Source organism: Gavia stellata, chromosome 21 (genome assembly GCF_030936135.1).
Source record: "Gavia stellata isolate bGavSte3 chromosome 21, bGavSte3.hap2, whole genome shotgun sequence".
In the NCBI taxonomy this organism is placed as follows: Eukaryota; Metazoa; Chordata; class Aves; order Gaviiformes; family Gaviidae; genus Gavia; species Gavia stellata.
Window position 1 is genome coordinate 1,854,811 of NC_082614.1, and position 21,903 is coordinate 1,876,713.

Genomic DNA, 21,903 nt, shown 5'->3' on the forward strand with positions numbered 1-21,903 from the left:
AGCGCAGTGCCGGGACCACGGAAAAGAGCAAACTCAGTGGGATGCCCTGGTTAAGGAGGAAAGCAGCTGGAATCCTGCACCCTTCGAGGGACACAGCCTCCCAAGAGCAGCCTTCAAAGCCGCTTCGTCCCCCGGGCTCCCTCCCTGCCCTGGGTGCCCGTGGGGCGGGCAGGGGGGTGGGCTCGCCCCACCGCGGCTCTTCAGCACATCGCGCTTGTCTGCCCCCTGACACGCAGGCGGCAGAGAGATGAGAGAGGCCCCAGCGGAAGGGAGAAGCGAGGCAGGCGTGAGAGGGGACGGACGGAGCCAGCGCGGGGTTCCAACGGTCACGCTTGCATCCTCCCGACCTTAGGAAACAACAGCCCTCGAGTCCGGGTGACACGGCGCTCCTCCCGCGGCTACGAGAGGGGCAGGAGGAGCAGCGGCTGCACTAACCAGGGCGGAAAAGAGCACGTCCCCTTCCCCCTGGCACCAGCAGCCGCGCCGGGAAGGTCGAGGCTCCTTCGGGAAGGGAGAGGACGCAGCAGCGTGTGCCCGGGCCGGGCGGCTCTGCGCAGATTGCCCCCGGGCAGACGCAGCTGCAGGAGCGGAGCTGAGCTCCGCGCAACCCCACAACATCCCCACTAATGAGGCTTCAACTCCGCAGGCAGAACGCGGCCGCGGCCGCCCACCGGCCCGGGCAGCGGGACTGACGGAGAAGCGCTCGCCAGCCGGGTTCTGCCTGTGTGGCTAAGGATGGACACGGCAACGCGAGGAACACGGAGGTGTGAGAGCCGCCCAGACTTCGACACCGATGTAGCCACAGAGTTTCAGTGAGGACACTCCACCCCGTGCCCGAGTTAAAGGCAGAACTAAAGAACGGGTGGATAGAAACCCCGTGACTTGTGAAATAAGGAGCGCTCCAAAGCTAAGCTTTATAGAGCGCGGAGGCAGAGCACTCGACCGAGTGCCCCACAGCTAAGAGCCCCTGACTATTTCCCCTCACCGCCGTTTTTAAAACCTCCTGAACGTTTTTGCAGGGAAAACCTCCTGAACGTTTTTGCAGGGAACTTCAGCGACTCAGGATGAAAAGTTACTTCATCTCAAGCCCTCTCCAATCCACCGAAAAGCTTCCAGAGGAGAGGGGAAGGAGCCTGCAGGTACAAATTAAAACTTCAGTACCAGGCGGGTCGATAACTCCCGAATACACCCGTTGAGTCTATCGCTGAAGCTGTCGGGCTCTTCCCCCCTCCAGCCCCCCGGACGGCGAGGCAGCCGAGCCGGCAGCCGTGGCAGCTGTGAGCCGCGGGGAGGGGAGCGCCTGATGGGCTTTGCAGCACGATTGGGGAAGTGGAGGAAAGGAACTGCCAGACGGATCAGAGCAATGGTCGTTGACTCTGGCGTTTCAGTCCCCGGCAGCAACCGGGACCAGATACTTCAGAGGAAGGTGTGAAATCCTCTTAATGGGCAATTATGGAATAATCTCCCTTCAAGAAGTTTTTTTTCCAGCGCATAAACACACAGTGTCCAGTTTACGCCCAAAGACTGAATTCACAGGGTCTGAACAACGCTTACCCACCCAACAAGAATAAGGACATCCTCTGTTTCCTAAGTACTGAACCCTATTTTGAAAGCTATTGCTGAGCTGCTACGCTCCACCCGCGCGTGGCTCCTCCGGGCTACAGAGGAGGGCCCGTTCGCCGGCTGGGAACTGGGGACTACCACCCAGACCGCTCTTACTGTGTAGGACGACTTGCTGGTGATCTCCAAGAGCTTCTGCTTTGCTCTCCGCTCAGACTCGCGTGCCTCCTGAAGGTCCTGCTTTAGCTGATCAGCCTCCTTCGCCCTGCAGGGAAAAACAGCAAACATCAGATTGAAGCCGAGAGGAATGGGACGGCGGAGGAGCAGGAGTACGGGGTAGGTGAAGAACAGGTCGGTGGTCGTCCCGCAACAAAGACCTAAATTAAGAAACGGTTTGATCAAGGGAAACGCCAGAACCTCGGACGCGTGGGATGTTTTCAGTAGCACGAACCCCACGAGAAGGGCGGCTCTGAGGTGGGCTCTGTGCGAGCGCCAGTGAGCAAGGCGCCGGGCCAGAGAAGCGTGCCGAGGTGCCGGAACGGGGAGAAGAGCTTCAGAAGTTAAGCTCAGGCTTACAGCAGGAGAGGCAGTTTTCTGAGAAGTAAACCTGTACTAACAAGTGTTTACTGCATTCAAAAAGGAAGAAGCGGCCGAGATCACACAGCTTTGCCTACTTGCAGGGCCCAGCAACTCTGGAGCTGGTATTCACCCTTGAGCCTCAGGGACACCTCCACGAGCAGAAAGCCGCAGGAGGGAAGGAAGCTTTCTCTGCCGGACTGAGATTTGAGCGGAGGCTTCACAAGATAGAGACCGAGACGAGAAGAGATGGACGCGGGCACGTCCATCCAAGCGGAAGGGCTGACACTAAGCAAGCGCTCGCACGGAAAGGAGTAATCAGTTGGGAGGAAACACGAGTCGTCTTTTACTTGCTCGCTACCGAACGCACGGTGGGACCTGGGCTCTGGTGTCAAGAGGATGGAAACAGCAGTTTTAACAAGAAGCAAGGACTCCGGGAGCTAGGGAGACCTCAAGGCCAACCTGAAACAGAGACCTCAAGACCGGTGAGAACTGAACAACTGAGAGGTAAATAGAGGAATAGAGAAAAAATAGGGAATGTAGATCTATCGTCCAGAAGGAAAAAAAAACACCCAAGTGTTATTAATATTGTCAAATACTTCGGGGAATGCAGGGGGTGTTTGCAGCATCACCCAAAAGCAGAGCTGGCTTCGCTGCTGCTGTCAGGGCACGGAAGGCAGAGCGCCACGGACGCCGGTACCTTCTCCCGCGCCGGCTGACGGCCCCTTTCCCTGCTGCTCTCTCCACAGTACCTCTCCCAAAGAAGGCTTCAGAGAAGGGTCTCCAGCTCCAATCCAGGGAAGGATCAGGGCCACCACTGCTCTGCCAGCACCATTTCCCGCTCGGGGAGAGCCCAGCTGTGGCAAACAGCGAGACGGAGAGAGACACCAGCTGAGCCTCGAGGCCGTTTGCTGCTGTACACGGACGGGAAGCCAAGGGCTCACCGCAAACCCTCGGGTGGACTAACTCAAGGCACGAGCCACTCTTTCGGCTAAGTCAGGAGGGGGTTGGAAAGCAAAGCAGAGGCAGCTGCAAGGTTGTACCCTCTCTGACCTCCTCTCCGACTCCTCCGCCATTTTCAGTGCCAACATCTCTGCCTCTAGCACCTTCTGTTCCATCAGCCGCTTCTCCTCCTCCGTCCGGATGGCCGTGGCTTTGATTCGCTGCATCTCCTGTTCGGCCTCAGCCGCTTTCTGAGCCAGGAGCTTGGCCTCCTCCTCCGTGATCTGAGCCTTCTCAGCCAGCAAGTCTGCTGTCTCTTCAGACCTCATCTGAGAATTAAGGCACGTTAAGCCATCGAGCACAGTGAACGTCCCCCAAATGTGCTTACACCCCCGGCGCAGGGCCCGGAGCCGCTCGCTCCACATGGCCCCCACGGCCCGTAGAGCCCCTCCCTTCCATCAACGCCTGCAGCGTTCCGCAGCCAAGACCTGGATGTGCCCAGGCTCCGTCCCAAATCCCCCTCCTCCGTGCTCCTGCCGCAGCAGGCGGGCGGGATGAAATCAGCTCCGTCCAGCCCTCCCGATCACCACCCACCGGCGGCAGTCTGAGAAGAGCCATAGGACAGCCACAGCGTGCCTCCGAAAACACTTCCGCAGTGGGAAGAGCGAGGAACAGCCGCTGCAGTGCCTCGGGAAACAACCCCCCCGAGACCTACCAGAGCCTCGTTGGCCATTGTTGCCTCTTCCTTTAACTGCATCAATCTTCTCTCCAGCTCGTCCCTCGTCCTCTCAGCCTCTTCTCTCATTTGCTTCTCTCGGGCCAGGCGCTGCCGTTCCATCTAGGAAAAAGGGAACGGGGGAAGCGAGGGGGAATAACGCACGTTAGAAAGGCTTTCCGTAGGATGGGAAAGGGTCACGACACGGGGGTTAGAGCCCAGGGCTGCGCTGCTGCCTCCTCTCTGCTTATCAACGTGGGGAACCTCACTGAACGGGGCTGACCCCATGCACCCTGCTCCCTTGAAGAGTGCCATTCCTGAGACAATCCCCTCTCCTCTGACCGGGCTGTTACCCACAGCGCTGACCCACAAGTGATTACATCCCCAGACAGTGCCCTCCTACGCTGACCCACAGGGCAGATGCGGACAAGTAGGGTCCCGAGAGCTCCAGCTACGCAGAGTTCCTTACGGCGAAGGGAACAGACGGCAAGACCGCGCGTCGGGGCACTCTGAGGGCATCTGCAAACCACCGAACACAGAGAGCCTGCACGGCAGGAGTCTGAAGGATGTGGATAGCTGCGACTTTTGGTCAGACACCTAACCCAGCATGCTGGAAACCTCCCTTCCACTCATTTACAGGGCAGGTCACAACGAGCACGACCGCCTCTACCAGTTCCTAGATAGAACAAACTCTCGCCCTCCAGCTCTGTCTGCAGGAAACAGCAGCGCTCCTCCTGGGGGGAAGATCCAAGCTGTGCCGAGACAACCCACCGGAATCCTGCCACCTCTTCCCGGCTGCTGAGAGTGTTGTGCGGACAGAGCGTACCCCACAACTGCCTCTCCGCTGGCCAAGCGCCCAAAAGGAGCCATCGGGCTAATGAACGCACCCAGTTTAAGCACGACAGGGATGGGTGCGTTATAAATATCCACGCTCCAGCAAGGGCTCGCAGCATGGCACAGCCCACCGGCTGGGTTTAATAAGGGAAATGAGTGTGACAAGACACATTTCTCCGCTTCTTGGACACCAACCGTGTTCTGAAAGCAGGATGCCCACTGCTCTAACGGCTCTGCTTCCTCCTATTAAAGGTGCCCCTCATTAATTATCGTTACAATCTGCATCCCACTCAGCACTTCCATTAACAAGAAGTCCCTATATCAAAGGACTATCTGGAAGCATTAACAACGGTGGACATGGGGAGGGAGGAGAGAGCAGGCAAGGCAGCACGGCGGCCAGCTCGGGAGAGGGCAGCCAACGCGAGCAGAAGCCTGACCCTTCCCGTAGAGCTCACGCGCTCCGGCTCGGAGAGCTCATGCGAAGCGATAAGCTTCTGCTCAAGCTCGGTGCGCTCACCTCTCCCAGCAGCCCAGCGAAGCACAGGATCTCAGGCTTTGCTGGCGTCATTCAAACGCACCAAAACCTCACAAGATGGTAAAACCTGTCCCCTGAAGCCACCAGTGCTTGGGCACCGCGCCGGTCCTTCCCCAGAGGACCTTTTCCTTCTCCTCCGCTCGTGCCAACTCCTCACTGACCAGAGGAATCCCCGTGGGATGCAAAGAGCCCCTCTCCCCCAGAGGAGCTGGCCTGGTTACCCTCGCAGTGCCGCGTCTCCCGCCATCTCCCCCCACCCCAGAAGCTATGGGAAGGAGAACTGCTTCAGGCGGTGCCCGCAAGAGAAGCCACATCGCGTCTCCAGGCCAGCCGAGCCCCTCAGCCCCAACCCCAGCACCGTGCAGGCACCGCTGTGGACACGCTCGAATCCATTAGCGTAGCAGTCCCTTGAGCATAAGGCTCTCCTGGGTGCGAGTGCGTGCTCTGGTTTCTTCTGCCGCTATCTAGCGGCTTTTCATATTTATATTCTAAGCACCAGTACTCAGATTAGCTGTGCGGGTTTCAGTGAGTAGAAAAGGTCTACGAGCAGAAAACAATGATTCATACAATCCAATTTGCTGATATACGCTCATCGGCTACACGCTGCTGCCTCTAAAGAGCGGGTTTTGCTGCCCGGGCTGACCCGCGGCGGATAACGGAGGCCAGCACCCAATTAGCATGCAGGCTGCACACCCCGAAACGTCGGCGTGCATCCCATCACCGTGTCATTAGAAAATGAGGCGAAGAACTACGGCAAAGCACAGCTCCCCCTCACAGCCCCTACTTTAATTACAAGGAGCTGCCCCAGCGTACTACGTCTTTTCAGCTACGGCGCCCGGGCACAAACCCAGGCAGGGAAGGTGCGTGCACACTTGTGGGACACCTGGGAGAGCTCTTCCCTCCAGTCCTGCCGGTTTTGCTCCTGAGCGCGGGAGCCGGACCCCGGCTGGCCCCAGAGCTGAGCTGGGAAGGAGTGGCGAGGTGGGAGCAGGCTGCTAAAGAGAGATGTTCAGCTGGACCTTCCCCCAGAGCTGCTCCGCGGGCGCGATGTCATTCTGCAGACCGCTCCTTCCCAAGTTCATTGGCGTTTTTGGTGTTGGCTCACGGGCTGGTTACAGGAGATGTCTCTCACCTGCTTCCTGGCCTTCTCCTCCCTGGCCTGCGCTTTCATCTGCTGGACCTCCAACGAGTCTGCCTTCCTCCGTCTCATGAAGAGGTCATGGTTTCCAATACACAGCTGAAGGATCTATTCCAGTCAAGGGTGAAGAGCGGAGAGAAACAGCTGTACGCATGACAACAACGAGGCGGTTTGTATTCTTGACACACAAACCCACTAGAACTGCTTTGGTTTGGTGCTTGTAAGCACTTCCACCCACTGATCTCGAAGCCCACGAGCTCTCGCACCCCCAGGAGGGGCAGGGAGCCGAGGCAGAGCCGAGCCCCGCACCAAACACCCGCTCCTGGGCCGTCAGCTCTCTGCAGAGACCCATTTTCTGTTGGCTGCGCATCCAGCACAGCACGGTTCTGGCAAGTTTTACACCGGCCCTAAAAAGGCATTAGCCCAAATAACGAACCAAAGACTTCTACGGCTCTGAGCGGTTCCCTGGTTCTCTTTCTTTAGGGTGGAGGTGAGCTTGCGCCTTCTCCCAAGTGCGTGTTTAAAGCATTGAGATTTAAAAATAAAGACAGAAAGAAAAAAAAGAAGGAACACCGCTTTCCATCTTGGACAAACAGAGGGCTTATCAAAAACTTCCTTGGACGCCTTCAGAGACCTTTGCTGAAGGGTTTTGAGCACCGATGTGGTTTCCTCCGGTACTGAAGGAGGACAAGGAAGGTGGCAGTACTAGAGGAGGGGTGGCAAAGGGTGGGTACACAGCAGACCAAAGGCTCTTTTCAGCAATAAAAGCAGGTTTCTAAACTCGGATTCTTTTCTAAAGGACTGATTTAGATGCCCGTCTTCCATCTCACAAGTCACGAATGACTTCTCTGGAGTCAGAGGAGCTTCCGCACGACAAACCTGACGGGCGCAGTGAACGAAGCCCCACTTCCCTACGGCACGTGAAGTACAGGACAGCAAAGGTCTCTGGTGCGACTTAACAACGGTGCACAGCTACCACAGAACCTGGACCAAAGCCCCTTCGGATACCAAACCCAGAGCGCCGGCTAAAGCCGCTCGCCAGCACAGACGCTGAACGGAAGAGCTCACCGCAGCCCCTCCACCCTTGTACCAGGGGTGTGCTCAGAGGGGACCTGCCTAGCAGGAGACTGCGACCCGTAACGGCGCGTCCCAACACAGGGAGATCTACGGCACAGGGCGGAACGGAAAAGATGCGCAGGAGAAGAAAGGGGATCTGGAGCAAAGATGGGGGTGACGAGAAAGTTTGACTTACTCGGTGCTTCCGCCATGCAGTCAGCTGGAGAGAGCTCAGAAAGGGAGCGCAAAAACAGGGGAGGGGGAAGAGGTTCTGTGAAGGAGCTTGACTTGAGCCTTCCCCTTCTCCTCTAGAGCCTATGACCGGGTAGGAACTGCTATACCAAATCCCATCTACAGTCCAGCCGGGCCAGAACGCTCCTCCAGCTGCTCGAAGGAAAGGCCCCGAAAGAACATTGTCTCGTACCGCCTGCAGAAACTACCGCTGCACGCAATAAAAATGACTCTGTAGACTTACCAGCTTATTCACACGCAGCTTTGATGAATTGAATTTAAAAACATCAATCTTTTTGTCCAATGGCTTAATCGTAAACTGAAAAGGAAAAAATACAGAGGGAGAGAGTTATCAGAGAGCAGCGCATTTAATAAAAACCCAGCTATAAAAGTCTTACTGAAAGCTTTGGCTCAGAGGAGGTCAGCAGTGTCGGACAAACAAGGCTGAGAGCTCTCCCCGTGGCTTTCAGCCAAGCAGGAGAACTAGTATCAAAAGCAACCAAGGAGACAACTGTTCCTCCGGTCAGAAAAATGCGAAAGCCACACAGAAGCAATGAGTGCTGTCCACCCACAGACTGCAACGCCCGACAGCCGGTGTCCGCTGCGGAGCGCCTCGCAGAGAGCAGAGGCAGCTCGGCACCTCCCGAGGCAGGACGCTGCTCTCCCGGCGGCTGTCGAGAACGGAGAAGGCACAGCAGAAACTTGTGCCGCTTCTGAGCGGAGGAGGAACCGGCTCAGCCGCCCGAGGGGTGGGCAGGAGGGTTGAATTAGGAGCAACAGGAGCTGCTGCCCTTCCCACTGACACCTCCGCCTGCACGGGCTCCCCAAAGGGATCTTGCGTGCCTTCCGCTCTCCAGCAGCCAGCCGCGTCGCAAGGCTGCTCTGCAATTCCAAGTATTATTCCCTCGCTCTAACTTGTATTTACACCCTCTGCGCCAACTGAGCGGCTCTGACCACGGCCCGGGTTTACCCTCCCCAAAGAGCTTCCCCACAGCCGGTGTCTCAGGGGGATGTGGGTGGCACCGCCGGACCGGAGAGTTTCGGTTACACAGCCCCCGGATGGACAGAAGGCTCTCAACTAACCAAAGGGTACTTGAAGAGATGGAGCGCGCCGCAACGCGGCATTTTTCAGAAGGCACGCATCTATCCCATCGCTCCCCCACGCTGCAGAAATAACCGGCTGAAGAGAGAGCGCTCGAGCAGGCAGTCCGTGCCCATTAAAGAGGGTCTATTTCTCAATGCATTGGACTGCCCGAAAGGGGCTCAGCAGAACCCGCCCTGGCAGCGTTCTCTGTTGTCAAAGAGCCGATCTTTTAAGACTTTCACACAGGCGGAGGTGCGTGAACGTCCCTGGACTGGGGCTCCGGCAGAACCCTCACCAGTCATCGAGAGCAACAGCAGAAATACGCCAGGAGAGGAATTTCCGTTCCACATAAACCATCAATCTTCATTACGACGGACTGAACCCCTCTGTTGCGTCGACGTAGCTGTGGGACGCAGCTATTAAGCCTGTCTACTGTCACGTCAGGTCTACTTGCGGTCATCTTATTACACAGACGATTGACCTGATGGAAGGTGGCAGTCCTTTCCCCCGAGAGAAAGCTGTATTATGGTCTTGTGTCAAGGCCCGGTTACGGAGGCCTCAATCCCCGGATTTCGGAGGCAAGGCCTGATCAGATGCTTCCACCGCACTCATCTGTCACGGGCGGGAAAGCCTTCGAAAGCCTCTAAGCGCTGGGCTGCTCTGCAGAGCTGTGAAGCTCTTTCTTTTTAAGGAGTAAAACAAGGGAAGAGAATTCCAGCACGGCCTTACCACTTAGAAAACGTCACAAGACATTCCACCAATGCAGCTGATGAGGACCCTTCAGCTTTTACGCTGATCAGTATCATGTTTAGATTGGAAAACACTTTTTAATTAAGAAGTTAATTTTCTTCCTTACGATAAAGGCGGCCGGTTTGCTTTGAGCAGCTCTCACAGACTGAAAACTGAGCAGATCAGTTTCCCCTCCACAACCAATTTCATCGCTCTCCTCAAAGGTTTGGGGGCCGATGATTCCGAAGAGTCATATTTACGCTCTGGATTTAATAAATATCTACCCAACAGTGGGCTTAAATTACTCAACTTCCTAAGAAGATTCCAGCTAAGCCCGGCAGCCGGAAAACTCAAGATGATGTAACGATACGGGAAGACGCAAGAGCCTTTCTCACCAGGAATACATCTCGCCGTATTTCACACAGTAATCTATGCTGTAATATATACAGCGAAGCAGCGATCCCAACTTCTGAACTTTGATATTTGGGCTAAGCACATCAACAGCAATTTTGTTCTTTTGAAAAAATGACAAAGAGGGTTTGAAGGTACTCTAAAACCAAACAGGAGAAGAGCTCCCAGCTGCCCTCCTGTACGCCTGCTCCCGGAAGGTCTCAGAAGGGCTCGGAGTTAAGGCTTCAGCCGGAGAAGCTGAGCTGCCCTTAGCTAAGCCAGTGAGAGCAAGCACAGCAGACAGAGAAGCCGAGAGAAATCATTTTAAATCGCACTTGGGTTCTTACTGCTCTCAGGGAAACGGGGAGATGTATCCGTACCTCTTTATCGCTGTATGAGATATTCCGGATCTCGTTCCACGGGAAGGAGATTTTAGGGGTCAACCTGTTGTCTGGGTCATAAATGTGAAGACCCAAGGCATCAACGCCAAGGAGCAGTTCGGTGCCCTTTTTGTTCTACGGGAGGAAAGAAAAGAGCAGAAAACCCTTTTATACCACTCGGAGGCTCTGACAGGAGCCACCGTCAGCTTCAGCAACCAGCCCTGGGCAGTGACCCACCCGCACCGCGCGTTACGAAAGCTTCTGCCTCCCCGGCAGCTAGCAGCGAAGCACGCTGCAGCAGGGACTCGGCCAGCGCTCCGCAGCCGTCTCCCAGGTCTGCTGCCTCTCCGAGGCTCCGCTCGTCCAACCGCGCGGCAACGCAAAAGACGAAGAGCAACACAAGAGCTACGCCGGCGAGCAAACACGACCCACAACCTACACTCACCCTAATCGCGAAATAGTTCACTCCGTACATCTCCAAGTCCTGAGCTATCTTCAAATACTCCATTTCAGCTTCATCTCTGTCAGAGAGAAAGAGGGCACAGTTACGCTGTTTGGTGGGATCAGAGAGAGGGGGTGGCGGCTCTTTCTGATCCTAAGCACACAGACGGCTTTCAAGCCTCGCCGTCCCTATCGCACGGGTCAAGCTGTCTTTGCCGGCAGGATCAATGCAGCCCAACAGCAAATCCCGCTCTGCAGCCCAGCAGCATCTTAATGACCACTGCCGCCTGCCCGGCGAGACGCAGCGCTTCAAGCCTTGCCTTCTCCGTCTCCCGATCCCTTAGGCACAGAGCGGAAATCCCCGGCTGGGGGGCCCCTGTTTCAGAGCCATCTGACTTCAGGCTGATCCCCCACAAGGAGCGTTTTACCAGCCGAGGCAGCGGTACACCCCATCGGTCTGAAGCCCCATCTCTTTTCCCGGCCCCAAAAGCAGCCCGACCCCCCGCCCCGCTGCAGGCGGTCCCTTACTGAGCATCAGTCCTGAATTCCCCGGGACCCCGTCAGCGAGCCGGGGACAGCGGGGCACCCGCAGAGCAATCCAAGAAAGCCCTTCATGAGGCTGCTACAGAGGTGTGCGGGATCACCCCGCCGTCAGCAGCGCTCACCCATCGCCTGCCCACGCCCCCCGAACCCCGGCGACTCGTCGGCGAGGGGGTCCGACCCCAACCCAGCGCCCCAGCACACACTCACCTCGCTCTGCCTCGGTGCTCTGCGTACCAGGCTGTTATCCTTTCCTCCCACATCTCCGGAGTCATCTGGTACAGGTTTATTACCTGAGGTACGTGGGGAGACAGAGACCAGGTCACAGTGCCACTCTTGCCACGGTCCCCTCAGGCAGCAAACAAGCCAGAAAGAGCCCAGCCCCACGCGTCCCCTCCCCAGCCCCACGGCCACCTCCAGACAGGCGACTCTCAGCAGCGCAGGCTCAGCCCCGCACCCCGCGCTCGCCCGGCGCTCGCCCGACCCTCCCAAGCACGCAGCACAGGCAAGCTGTCCCCGGGCCATCGCGAGGAGGTGCGGGCAGGATGAAACCGTGGAAAGAAAACATTTCCTTCTGGTTTTACTAAGATATGTCAGGAGGAGATTGAATTCTCCTCCCTCCATACACATTTTTGGGTTGTTTGCCTTGGTGAGGCAGCCCGAGGAGAGGGAAGCAGGGTGCAGCCCGCCGGCAGTCCCACGGAGACCTCTGCAAAGGGCTCCGTTGCCCACAACGCTGCCAGGCTCGGAAACCCACTCTTCCGCTCGGCCCAGCTCCTTACCCGCTTCGGAAGCAGCTCCTCTTGCGCCAGGAAGCCTCGCTTGTGGACATTGGGATCGTAATCGCCGTACTGGAAAGAAGCACAGACACCGTGCCCGCCCCACGTTAACAACACGGGCAAGCGAAACTCCTCACCTTCACACATCCACCCCTTGGGGAGAGAGCAAATGCAGACTGCTTACAGCCTTCACGGCTCAACCTGTTAGAGCAGAGAACATACGCTGCTCGGTAAATTCAAAAACGTTATTTTCTTTGTCATTTGATTGCTAATAGAAACTAACGTCCTCCTCCTACTCATGCAGCAGAGGTGGAAGCAGAACAAAACTTCCCACCATCAGTTGACATCCACTGTCATCAGTTGACGTCCACCGTCATCAGCTGACGTCCACCAGTTGGATTAGATGACCATTGTAGGTCTCTTCCAACTGAACTATCGTATTCTACTCTAATTACCATGCCCAGAACACACTTCCTCCGACGCAAGGGAAGACTGACTCTATAGCCGAGAGGTCCTTGCCCTCCCACCGGCAGCGGGACAGGGAGTCAAGATACGGACAAAGACTTGTCCCTAAAAACTGATCAATACCAGTAGTTTGGGTGAGGCAGATGGCGGTTTCCCTGTCGCTGCTCACCACCCTCCCGAACAAATATTAAGGAAAATCCCAGGAGTTTGACAGACTCCTCTCGAGCAGGCGTCGCCTTTTCCGCCAGAGGGTCTGTTGCTCAACTGGGTCGTTAAATCCAATTCAGATTTGTTAAGCGCATCCAGTAATTACTGGTATTTGTTTAGATTGACGTCTTTTTGAGCAGCATATAAAGTAACTGAGAAATAAAACTGCTTATTAACAGATTGAAAAGCCAAGTGTCCCTGCGGTGCACGTGAAAAGGAATTTACCTCCTGGACAGCTTAAGAGGGCAGGAAAGCACCAGAAAACGGCGCCTCAAAGAACCTAGCACGTTCAAGAGAAGAGGACGAGGGACGTGAGGCACGTACACGAAACGCCACGGTTTTCATTCACCCGGCAAACGGGACTTCTGCAGTGACACTACCCAATCACACAAGACACGGCAACATTTGTTCGAGTCACTCGCTTTGCAAGGGAGACTGCCTTCCCGCCCCGCTCTTCCGGAGGGCCTCAGCTCAGAAAGTACAAAAGGGGGACAATTTTTAAAGCCAGATCAAGACACAGACGGTAGTCACGTAGTAAGTCCGGAAGCTTTCCGTATCAGCCTCCTTTTACCGACAGAACCGTCACGTTGTAGACTAAAACCAGAGCTCAGCATCAAAAGCCTACACCTACACCCTCGCCGCAGCCCGGTGAGCGACGCTGCGTAGACAACGAGCGGGGATTAAGACGCAAATATTGATTCGGAGCCAATGCAGATGCGAAGGAAGCATGCAACGATCAACACTGACTCAGACTTCAATTAATATAACAAAACCGCCATGGATTTCATTCAGGAGGGTGCTGAGCAGTGGCAACTGTCTGTCTTCCGAGATCTACAGACGCTCGGAGCTCCTCGGAAAGCAGCGCATTGCAGGTCCACGGCCCTTGAACGCGCATCAAAAGGGAACAGCAATAAAAACGCGGCACTGGCAAAGAAAACACCACCAATAACCTTGGAGAGGCAGAAAATAAATCATTTTTAGGTGATGAAAATAATAGCAAATAGGATTAATGCGATTATTTTTTGTTGTGATCTACCATGGAGATCCAAGACTAAGTACGGATTATGCGATTTTCACGTGGTGAAAAATATTGCCACGTCCCAAAGGAATGTTTGTACTGAGAGGGAGTCTGGATGAGAACATTAATTATTCACAAGTCAAAAATCAACAAATGGCTTAAGTCTTGCAGTGTATGTTGGCTCAAACGATTCGGCAAACATACTTTTAAAGACCTTTTCGATTAAATCATTACTTCAAAACTGTCATGGAATTTCAGCTCCTGTTAATTGAACGATATGATCAATATTCATCGTTACAGGACCATGGGAGTTGCCTTTACCTCATTCGTACACTTGGCTTACACCGTCCTGGATAAACTCAGGCACGTTCAGCTTCAGACTATTAACTCCAAGTACTGTTTGTTTTGGGGAAAAAACCAAAACTAGAAGAGCCCTTTGCTACTGCTACAAGATCTGAAGCGCCGAGAGGGCTGCAGCACGGCAGCGATCTGCATTTAAGGGGCAAGAAAGGGAAGAACCTCCTGGACGTTACCATTTTCTGCCGGGATGCGTTTTTCAGTAGATCCCCCGTCTCTCCCGGCTATTTAAAACCTGAACCGCCTCCAACGCCTGAAAGCGGTGTGGGTGGTTTGAAGGCAGGGCTAGAGGGGGAAACACATAGCAATTCCCCAAATGAACACAACCATATAGAAATAAATAAGCTTTCATTTTTACGACCCACACCCTGTTATCGCAGGTAGGTGTTCAACAACAGTACAAACCGACCCGGCTGTCAGTCGAACGGCTGCAAACACACCGCTCTGTCAGGCTATTACGCCCCTAACCGTGCACATCAGCACCTTATTAGTGAGATGACTGTGCTCGGTGGCCGCTTTCTTGTCCAGGAAGGGCATCGTTATCCTATTTAACCGGAAGGAGATGACCTGCAACATCTTTCTTCCCGGCTCTGTACTGAAGACGTCCTTTCAGCTTTCTCCTTTGCTGAAAAAAGCAGCAGAAGGGGAAACCCTGTGGGGCGGCAAGGAAAGCGATATCTGATGCAGACATGAAAGCACATTAGAAAAGATCAGAAAAGGCATCGCTCCTCCACCTTCCCGCAATCTCTGTGCAGAATCAAGACGTGCAAGGTCAGGAGAACGGCTCCAGACTCCAGCCGAGCTCCTCCAGACGACCGAGTGTCGAGCACGTCGAGTGTGCTACTGAGCGCAAGGTCAGCGGCCGAGCCGCAAGAAGAGAAAGGGGACGGCACAACAGTCCTGCACCAAATCACAGCCTGCTCCCGATGGCGCGAGCAGAAGCTGTCGTGGCCAAGAGTTAGCGGCGCTCAGTATTTACCCAAGGGTTTATTCATTCTGGCAAGAGGAGAAGTCATCCCCTACGTATCCTCAGCTCAGCAGGTCAAGGGAGAAAAAGCCAGGTCAGTGTTTACTCATGCACTCTGATAAGAGTGATGAATGTTTCACAGAAATAGAAACATTTCTAAAAGCAGCTCATCTTTCCCTGGCTGATGCGTCTCTCGAACAAAGTCCGGTTTCATCAATATTCTGACTATGAGGAGAAAACGTCTTTTTCTAGTGAACTCAACCATTCATCACCAAAGAACACTGCTGCCCATCACCCGGGGCTGTACTCGGACAAACCAGGTACGGGCTAAAGGCTTACGAGGAGGACTATATGGCAACCGGAAAAAGCCACGGCGGAACACTGAGGACCGGCCCCTGTTTCCAACCCGCCGCGATCCGGCCCTCTCTTCCGGCAGCAGAGTCCCACTCCTGCGGGGTCAGCTGAGGCGTCTCACAGAGCAGCCGGACGCGGCTTCTCCCGGAACTGCCGACGGATGTGCTCCTTGGGGACAGGGCAGACGCGGGCACGGCCACCTGCCTGCGGTCCTGCGAGCCAAACCCCTTCCCTAAATCACACCCAGAGAGTCAGAACCCACTATGACCGCGAGGCTACGGCGATAACACGGCTGGGCTGCGACCGGACTCCAGTCACTCCTTTTCCAAAGACATTCTCTTCACGCACACAAAGTGGAGATTAGCTAGAAGGCTCCTTAATTGAGCTGCGGTACGTGTTGTGCGTGTACAGGGATAAATTACTTCCCCTCCTGCAAGAATGTCCCCACTTCTGAACTTCGGGCTGCTCCCTCTATCCCTGCAGTCCCTGCGCTGTGGACTGCGGCAAGGAGTCCAGGGCTGCACACTCCAGGCTGGAAAACAGAGTTCTCTTAAATAAATCCTCAGCAAAACACACTGACTCCGGGTCCAGAGCAGAACGTAGCTGAGCAACAGGGGAACTTAGTGGCCATTGACTTCTTCCCCTGTCTAGTGAGGCCAAACACCCAAGATCAAGCCCAAGATAAAGGGAGAAGTCAGGAAGAGCCCTTTAACACTCCAAAAACATGTACGTGGCAAGCTGGGGCACTCAAACCAGAGCAGTTATCGTGATGACGAGTATTCGGGGGAAGCAGCAGAGCTGCGAGTCCCATGGTTGGTTTGCCCCTGGCTACAACAGCAAGAGCAGGGAGGAGATCCGAAGACGCCCGGGCTCGGGGAATCCACCTGCTCCAGCAGCGAGCCACGCTTGAGCACGCACTGCAGCTCACAGGCCCAGCACTTGCTAGAGAGTCCTGGAAAGAGAAAGCAAAAATCTCTCCAACATCTGAGGGCAGGCAGGAAGCAGCGGTGCGGAGAAGGCAATATTGGGAAGCACTCCCCTCACTTCCCAAGTTTTAACGATTTTCCCTGCCTTCCCCTGCCTGGGGAAGCAGGTGTATGGCAAAGCGCCTCACTTCCCGGGAGCAACGTTAGCCCAGTGCCAAGATCGGCGGGTCCCTGGAGAACCCCCCTGTGCCTACCTTGGCTTGGACGGCGTACGAGGCCAGCAGGACAGAAGCTTCAGGCGGACAGTAGATCTTCTCATCCAAAATCTGCTTCTTCACCTGCACGTAGCAGTGAAGGACACATAAGACACATTTAGCGGAGCAGTGCAAAGCATGACCGTCACAGCAGATGGTTGCAGTTTCTTTGAACTCGAGCTGTCAACCACACAGTTAACGATTTTCCTAACGCTAATCGCGGTCCAGGCGCAGGAGGTCTCCGGTGGCTCGGAAGGGAAGGGCTCAGGCTGCCACGGGCTGCCTTCTTCAGACAGGTTTGCGGGAAGAGCTAAATTTATACGTGGAAAACAACAGAACCTATATCCCGTTGCGAAAGGTAAGGGGGGGGTAAAGCCTTGTGCGTAAACACGGCGATAAAACCTCCGAAGGCATAAGCTATGGATTGATACGACATCTCTACACGCCACTAAAAAAAGAGGTTTGCGGCCGAGGCTCCGAGCAGCCAAAGGTTTTGCTCTGGGATGTTCAGGGCTCGTGACGAGGCAGCACGCGCCTGTGCTGGAAGATAACTCCCTCCAATCCCAGCGGCAGCGAGGAGAGCTGCGGGCCGCCTCCGCGGCAGTGCTGTGAGCAGGAGGCAAAGCCCTGCGCACACTCCCGGGAGAGCCACCGTGCAGTTCCCAAAAGCCACGGCTGTGTGTTTCCTGGCTTCAGCGCGTTAAAAAATTAAACCTGTCATGTTTGATATTTTTTGGTTTCGCACACTTAATTTTCCTGAATAAAGGTAGGGAAAAAACACACTATTTCCTGGGAGACTTAAATGGATTGTCAGAGCGATGCAGTGACATCAGTTTGAATTTATAAGATGCTTTGAGTGCTCAAAGTTGGTTACAACATAATCACGGAAAATATTCTCCTGCATTAAGGTAAAAACAGGAGAGTTTACAAGCTTACGTGTGCTCCCGTTTCCCATACGCGCTACAGGAGCCCGGGCTCCTCTCATCATCAGAAATCCTAGTGGAAAAGTCACGGTCTGCGTTTATAAAATGCTGCTTTAACCGCTTTTCCTCTCCGATTTTCCTTTTCAAAGATGCCAACAGCATTTTTCCTCACCAAGGATAAAGCCCACGGCAAATTGGACATTTAAAAATAGCCCTGCGGAGACACTAGTGCACGAGACAGACCTTGGAAATTAAGAGCAATACTTTGCACTTCGAAGTCGTTTAGCTCTGAAGACCAGAGATGAACGCTGGAAGAGCGAGGAGCGCCAAGAAGCCGCTGAGCTCACTCTGACATCCACCGGAAAGGGCAGGGCACACTGAAGTCTACAGCGGTGTTCCCAAGAGCGCCCAAACCCAGGTTTGCTGCTCGACTTTGGCGTAACAAACCTAAGACTGAGCGTCTTTTTTTATTTTTATGACTTAGTTAATTTGAAGTTTCTGAAAGAACAGCCGCAGAGCAGCTGAAACACCCCAATAAGTACCTCGGGGTCCGACCAGGACTACTCTACCCCCTGTACCCGCAGCTGACGCAACCCTTTACAGGACATAGCTTCAGAAAATCGATCTTGTCTGAAAGAGAGCTCCTGTGATAGCAGCTCTTCGTTACCAACCGTGCAGCACTGCTACAACAACATCGGCTGAGCCGATTTCTCAGGACACAAAGTTTTGTAGCGTACGTAAAAAAGCCAAAAGCCTGAAGCTGCGTTCACCACCGTTTCCAAATGCTTAACGTAAGGGCCCGAGTTACTGGGGCAGGTGGGACCGTTGGGTTCCCCCTCTCCTCTGCTTTGCCATCGCTCTCTGACCGAGCCGTCTTTCTGGGGTTTTCTTCTGCTCCAGCTAGTTGAAGGCTGCTTTGCGAAGAGGGGAACGCTGCTGTACAGCCTGAACACGGAACACGTCGGCTGCGTTCTCTTCTCGAGGACGCAATTCCCCTGCTTCACCTAACGACGCTACCACGTACAACGGCAATTGCCATCTCTCAGCACAACTGACGGCCACACCCTGCGGAGAGGTGGATTCCGTGTGTGTCATCCTTCCCCACATCCCACAGACTCCTTTTCCCTCACTACCGCACACTGATACTACAAATCACCTCATCGTTCCTGACAGTCTGTTTAGGAGGTTGGCAATCCTGAGCGTCTGGGACTGCTTGGTCCAGAGAAACCAGCTTTGACCTATTTTAAGAGGTTTTTGTTGTCGAAGACAACGCCCTTCAGAGAGGTGTGAACACAGCCATGAGGAGCCACGCTCTGCCGAGCAACTTCCTGACCCTGGAACCTTCTCGCGCTTCAGCTCATCCCGGCTCCTTCTCCCTCGCGCTGGAAACCAGCGCACTGACACGGCTCCTACCTGCAGGAAGAACAAGTGCTGTGTGATTTCCTGGACCAGTTCCTCCTCTGCGTTCTCAGGATAAAATTTGGCCAGGAAGTGAAAGGTGACGGGCTCCTCCGTGGGAACATCGTGATCCAGAACCTGCGGGATACAAGAGCCACTCAGTTACTCTTTCCAGCTTCTCCAGCACCCCCTCTCCTGGGGCCAAAACACAACTCCCTTCTGTTCGCATCGGCGCGCCTTTTGCCGAGCACTTTAGACGTCTAGAACAGACGAACCAACCTAAGTAGTTCAGAAACCACAGTTAAAAAAAGAAAACAAACATTTCTGACACTCGGAAGGATGGAGGAAAACAAACAAGGCAGGGACAAACCGCACGCAGAATGAGACAGCAAAGGTTGATCCCGATGAACGAGCGCACACTGCCTCTTCTAAACCTCGCAGAGCGATGCTCTATCCTGCTACGCCACCGTCCGACCTTCTTCTTCCCCTGCGCCGCCTCCTCCCGTACCTCAGCGTGGCTCCTCGCCACCCCGCCGTTGCGCTGGCACCGTCCAGTTCCGACTCACGTTAAGTTTCAAACCTTGGCGTGAGGTGCGAGACACCCCCCAGACCTCCCTCACAGTCTGGAGTACCGCCTGGTTTTAACGTGACATCCTCCGGATGCAAACAGAGCCCCATCTGTCACTCCTCCAACCCACCCCGCAGCTCCCTGGGGGCTCGCGCTCACGTTCCCTCCCTTATCTCCTTCTCACTTCCCTGGTTTTCCCCCTCCCCAGCTCTTTAGCATCTCGACAACAACAAAAGAAGCCAAGATGCAACTTCACTTTTCCGCTACAGGTTTTTGGCTAAAGGTTTTTGTTGTTCAGGGCACAGAAGAGAGACTTTTTGGTTTCATTTAGGTTCCACAGTCACCCCGAAGGCCAGCACGGCTGTCGCCCAAAGCGCCTCAAGGGGATTCAGCGTACGGCCGGAGGCTTCGCTGAGGTATCTCAGCCAACTCTTCGCAGTTTGACTTACAGATGCCACAGGGACGAGATTTAAACGCACTTCACTCAATACCACACATAACACAACCTCGGACGTTCAAAGGAAGAGGAAAGCGCGTCCTCCTTTGTCGTCCCACACGACCTCTCAAGGGAAATTTGGTTCCAACCTTCTTGTCCATTTTAAGCCAAGCCACCGTGTCCTTGATGGTGTACTGAAGCCCGAAGAACCAGGTTTCTCGGAGTCCCAGCGTCCTGCACACCAGATCGAACAGGTCCTTCCCCTTCCACTTCACCTGCAGGAAAGCAAAAAGGGAGCGGAGTTACAAAGAGGGAGTTCAGAACTTCATCTCCCTTCAACCGAATCCATTCTTTTTTCACCTCACAACGCCTTTGAGAGTGTGGAGAAGGTACAGATAAGGAAACGTCCTAACGGAGCGTATGTTATACCCTTCCAGCAGATCTTGTCTGCGATCACCAACTCCTCCCTCACCAGGAAAGTGAGATGTGATTTTTTTCCGCCCCTGCAAACAACACTGTAAATAAACCCCCCCGTTTCTTCCTCCGGCAACCCACCGACATCCAACTGAGGACCTGAAGGGTCCCTTGAGGTTCCTTTTGGGCTGCGCACTGCTACGAGCGGCCTGTTTCCAGCGAGAGAGAAAAATCACTCTTAACTGCCCCTTCGTGGCTTTAACGTCGCTGCCTGCAGCCCCAGGAAGCCCTGAGCGAACTGCAGTATCGGCCACAGGGTGTCACAGGGAAGGGCGCAAGGCACTCCCGAAAATCAGGAGTGAAACAACCTCTGTATGACGTGCGTTCGTCCCGAGCTACCGACCCCGCAGAGGTAAAAGGGAAAAAGAGCTCAGGAAAAAAAAAAATCATCGCTGAAGTCAGCGGTTCTCTCAGAGCACGTTTTGATAGAGTCAAACTGCATTTTCTGCTGAAAACGTCGGTAACAAAAGCGGCTCAGGAGCAGCGAAAATTGGTCCTGCTCGAAGACCACGGCCTTTGAGCGACCTTGCAGCTGCATCTACGTCGTCACTGACGTTTGCTCCTAAAAACAGAAGGCACTGGGAGGCAGAAAGGTGAAGAGGGACATAAACCAGATGAATCTAATATGCCAAAGCCACTCTGGCCTTCCATCTGCGCAGCGGAAACAACTGCTGGACCGAGACACACGGCCATTACCCCAAAGCCCCCGGGGAAAAGGATCTCGGCACGTTCTCTCGGCGCTACAACTCAATCTCGGTGCCACCTGGACGGCATCAGGAGGAACGCTCAGGCACTGCCGGGACCGCTGTGGCGGGTGACGCGCCGCTCCCGCTGTCACCCACTGCCGCCTTGCGGGCAGAGCCCTCGAGGAGAAGCTTATTGCCATCCCGCTTTGATTAAATGAGTTATAGCGCGATTTTCTCCCCCTCCCGGGGCGCACACACAGGCGCTGACAGTCCCGGAATAGAAGAAAGCTGACGCTACCCTCCAAACCCGCCCCCCCGGCCGCCTCGCCGCAGCCTCTCCGCAACTCATACCGAGCGCCGTCAACACCTCCAGGTCAAAAACAGCGGGAGGAGCAAGTTTTGCAGGGTTGTAATTAAAAAACCCCCTAATTTCAGACATGAGCTGCCTCCAGTCCCCGTGATGAGCTCCAGCTCGGCACAGGATGGCTCAGATCGCGGAAGATCTTTCCCTGTCTATTAAGAGGGCGGTTGATTCGAGGGTTGAGACAAAAGAGAGCGAGACACGTTCAAACAGCTATTTTTTACCGTTTCCGCAGGCACATAAAACCAGGCTGCCGTCAAAGGGCTCTCCCTTAACCAGAATTAAACCGCTTTCCCTGAAGCGTTATCAGCTTTTTTTTTTCCCTTTCCGCAAAGACCACGTTTCGCCCCATCGCTTCAGAGGGCGATCGGTGCCCGCGCGCACACAGCCCCGCGCCAAACCTTTCCCGGGACAGGCTCCTGCGCGCTGCTGACGGGAGCGTCTCCTCCCCAGACACGGCTCCGCATCCCATGGGATCGGTGTTTGGAACAACCCCCCTGGCCGGGATCCCACCAGACCTCACTCAGCACGCCGCGCCGGCCGGCACGACCCGAAGATCTCCTCCCTCGAAGCAAGCCG

At 54.8% G+C, this 21,903-nt stretch overlaps 1 protein-coding gene across 12 annotated transcripts in view; it reads right to left on the reverse strand.

Moving 5' to 3' along the window:
• The window catches only part of NF2 (NF2, moesin-ezrin-radixin like (MERLIN) tumor suppressor), a 47,456-nt gene that overhangs the window by 15,456 nt on the left and 10,097 nt on the right, over window positions 1–21,903 (reverse strand). For 4 of the 12 annotated variants that reach the window (XM_059827793.1, XM_059827791.1, XM_059827795.1 and 1 more), the window contains exons 2-13: window positions 19,953–20,078; window positions 18,815–18,937; window positions 16,479–16,562; window positions 11,934–12,002; window positions 11,362–11,444; window positions 10,616–10,691; window positions 10,171–10,305; window positions 7,832–7,906; window positions 6,295–6,408; window positions 3,794–3,916; window positions 3,190–3,407; window positions 1,720–1,825 (exon numbers count right to left, since the gene is read on the reverse strand). In XM_059827793.1, the coding sequence (XP_059683776.1) occupies window positions 1,720–1,825; window positions 3,190–3,407; window positions 3,794–3,916; window positions 6,295–6,408; window positions 7,832–7,906; window positions 10,171–10,305; window positions 10,616–10,691; window positions 11,362–11,444; window positions 11,934–12,002; window positions 16,479–16,562; window positions 18,815–18,937; window positions 19,953–20,078 (1,332 nt within the window). Of the gene's footprint in view, window positions 1–1,286; window positions 1,309–1,719; window positions 1,826–3,189; window positions 3,408–3,793; window positions 3,917–6,294; window positions 6,409–7,831; window positions 7,907–10,170; window positions 10,306–10,615; window positions 10,692–11,361; window positions 11,445–11,933; window positions 12,003–16,478; window positions 16,563–18,814; window positions 18,938–19,952; window positions 20,079–20,358; window positions 20,388–21,903 lie in introns of those variants that run through there. The other 8 variants (XM_059827796.1, XM_059827798.1, XM_059827801.1 and 5 more) reach the window with 8 other exon arrangements.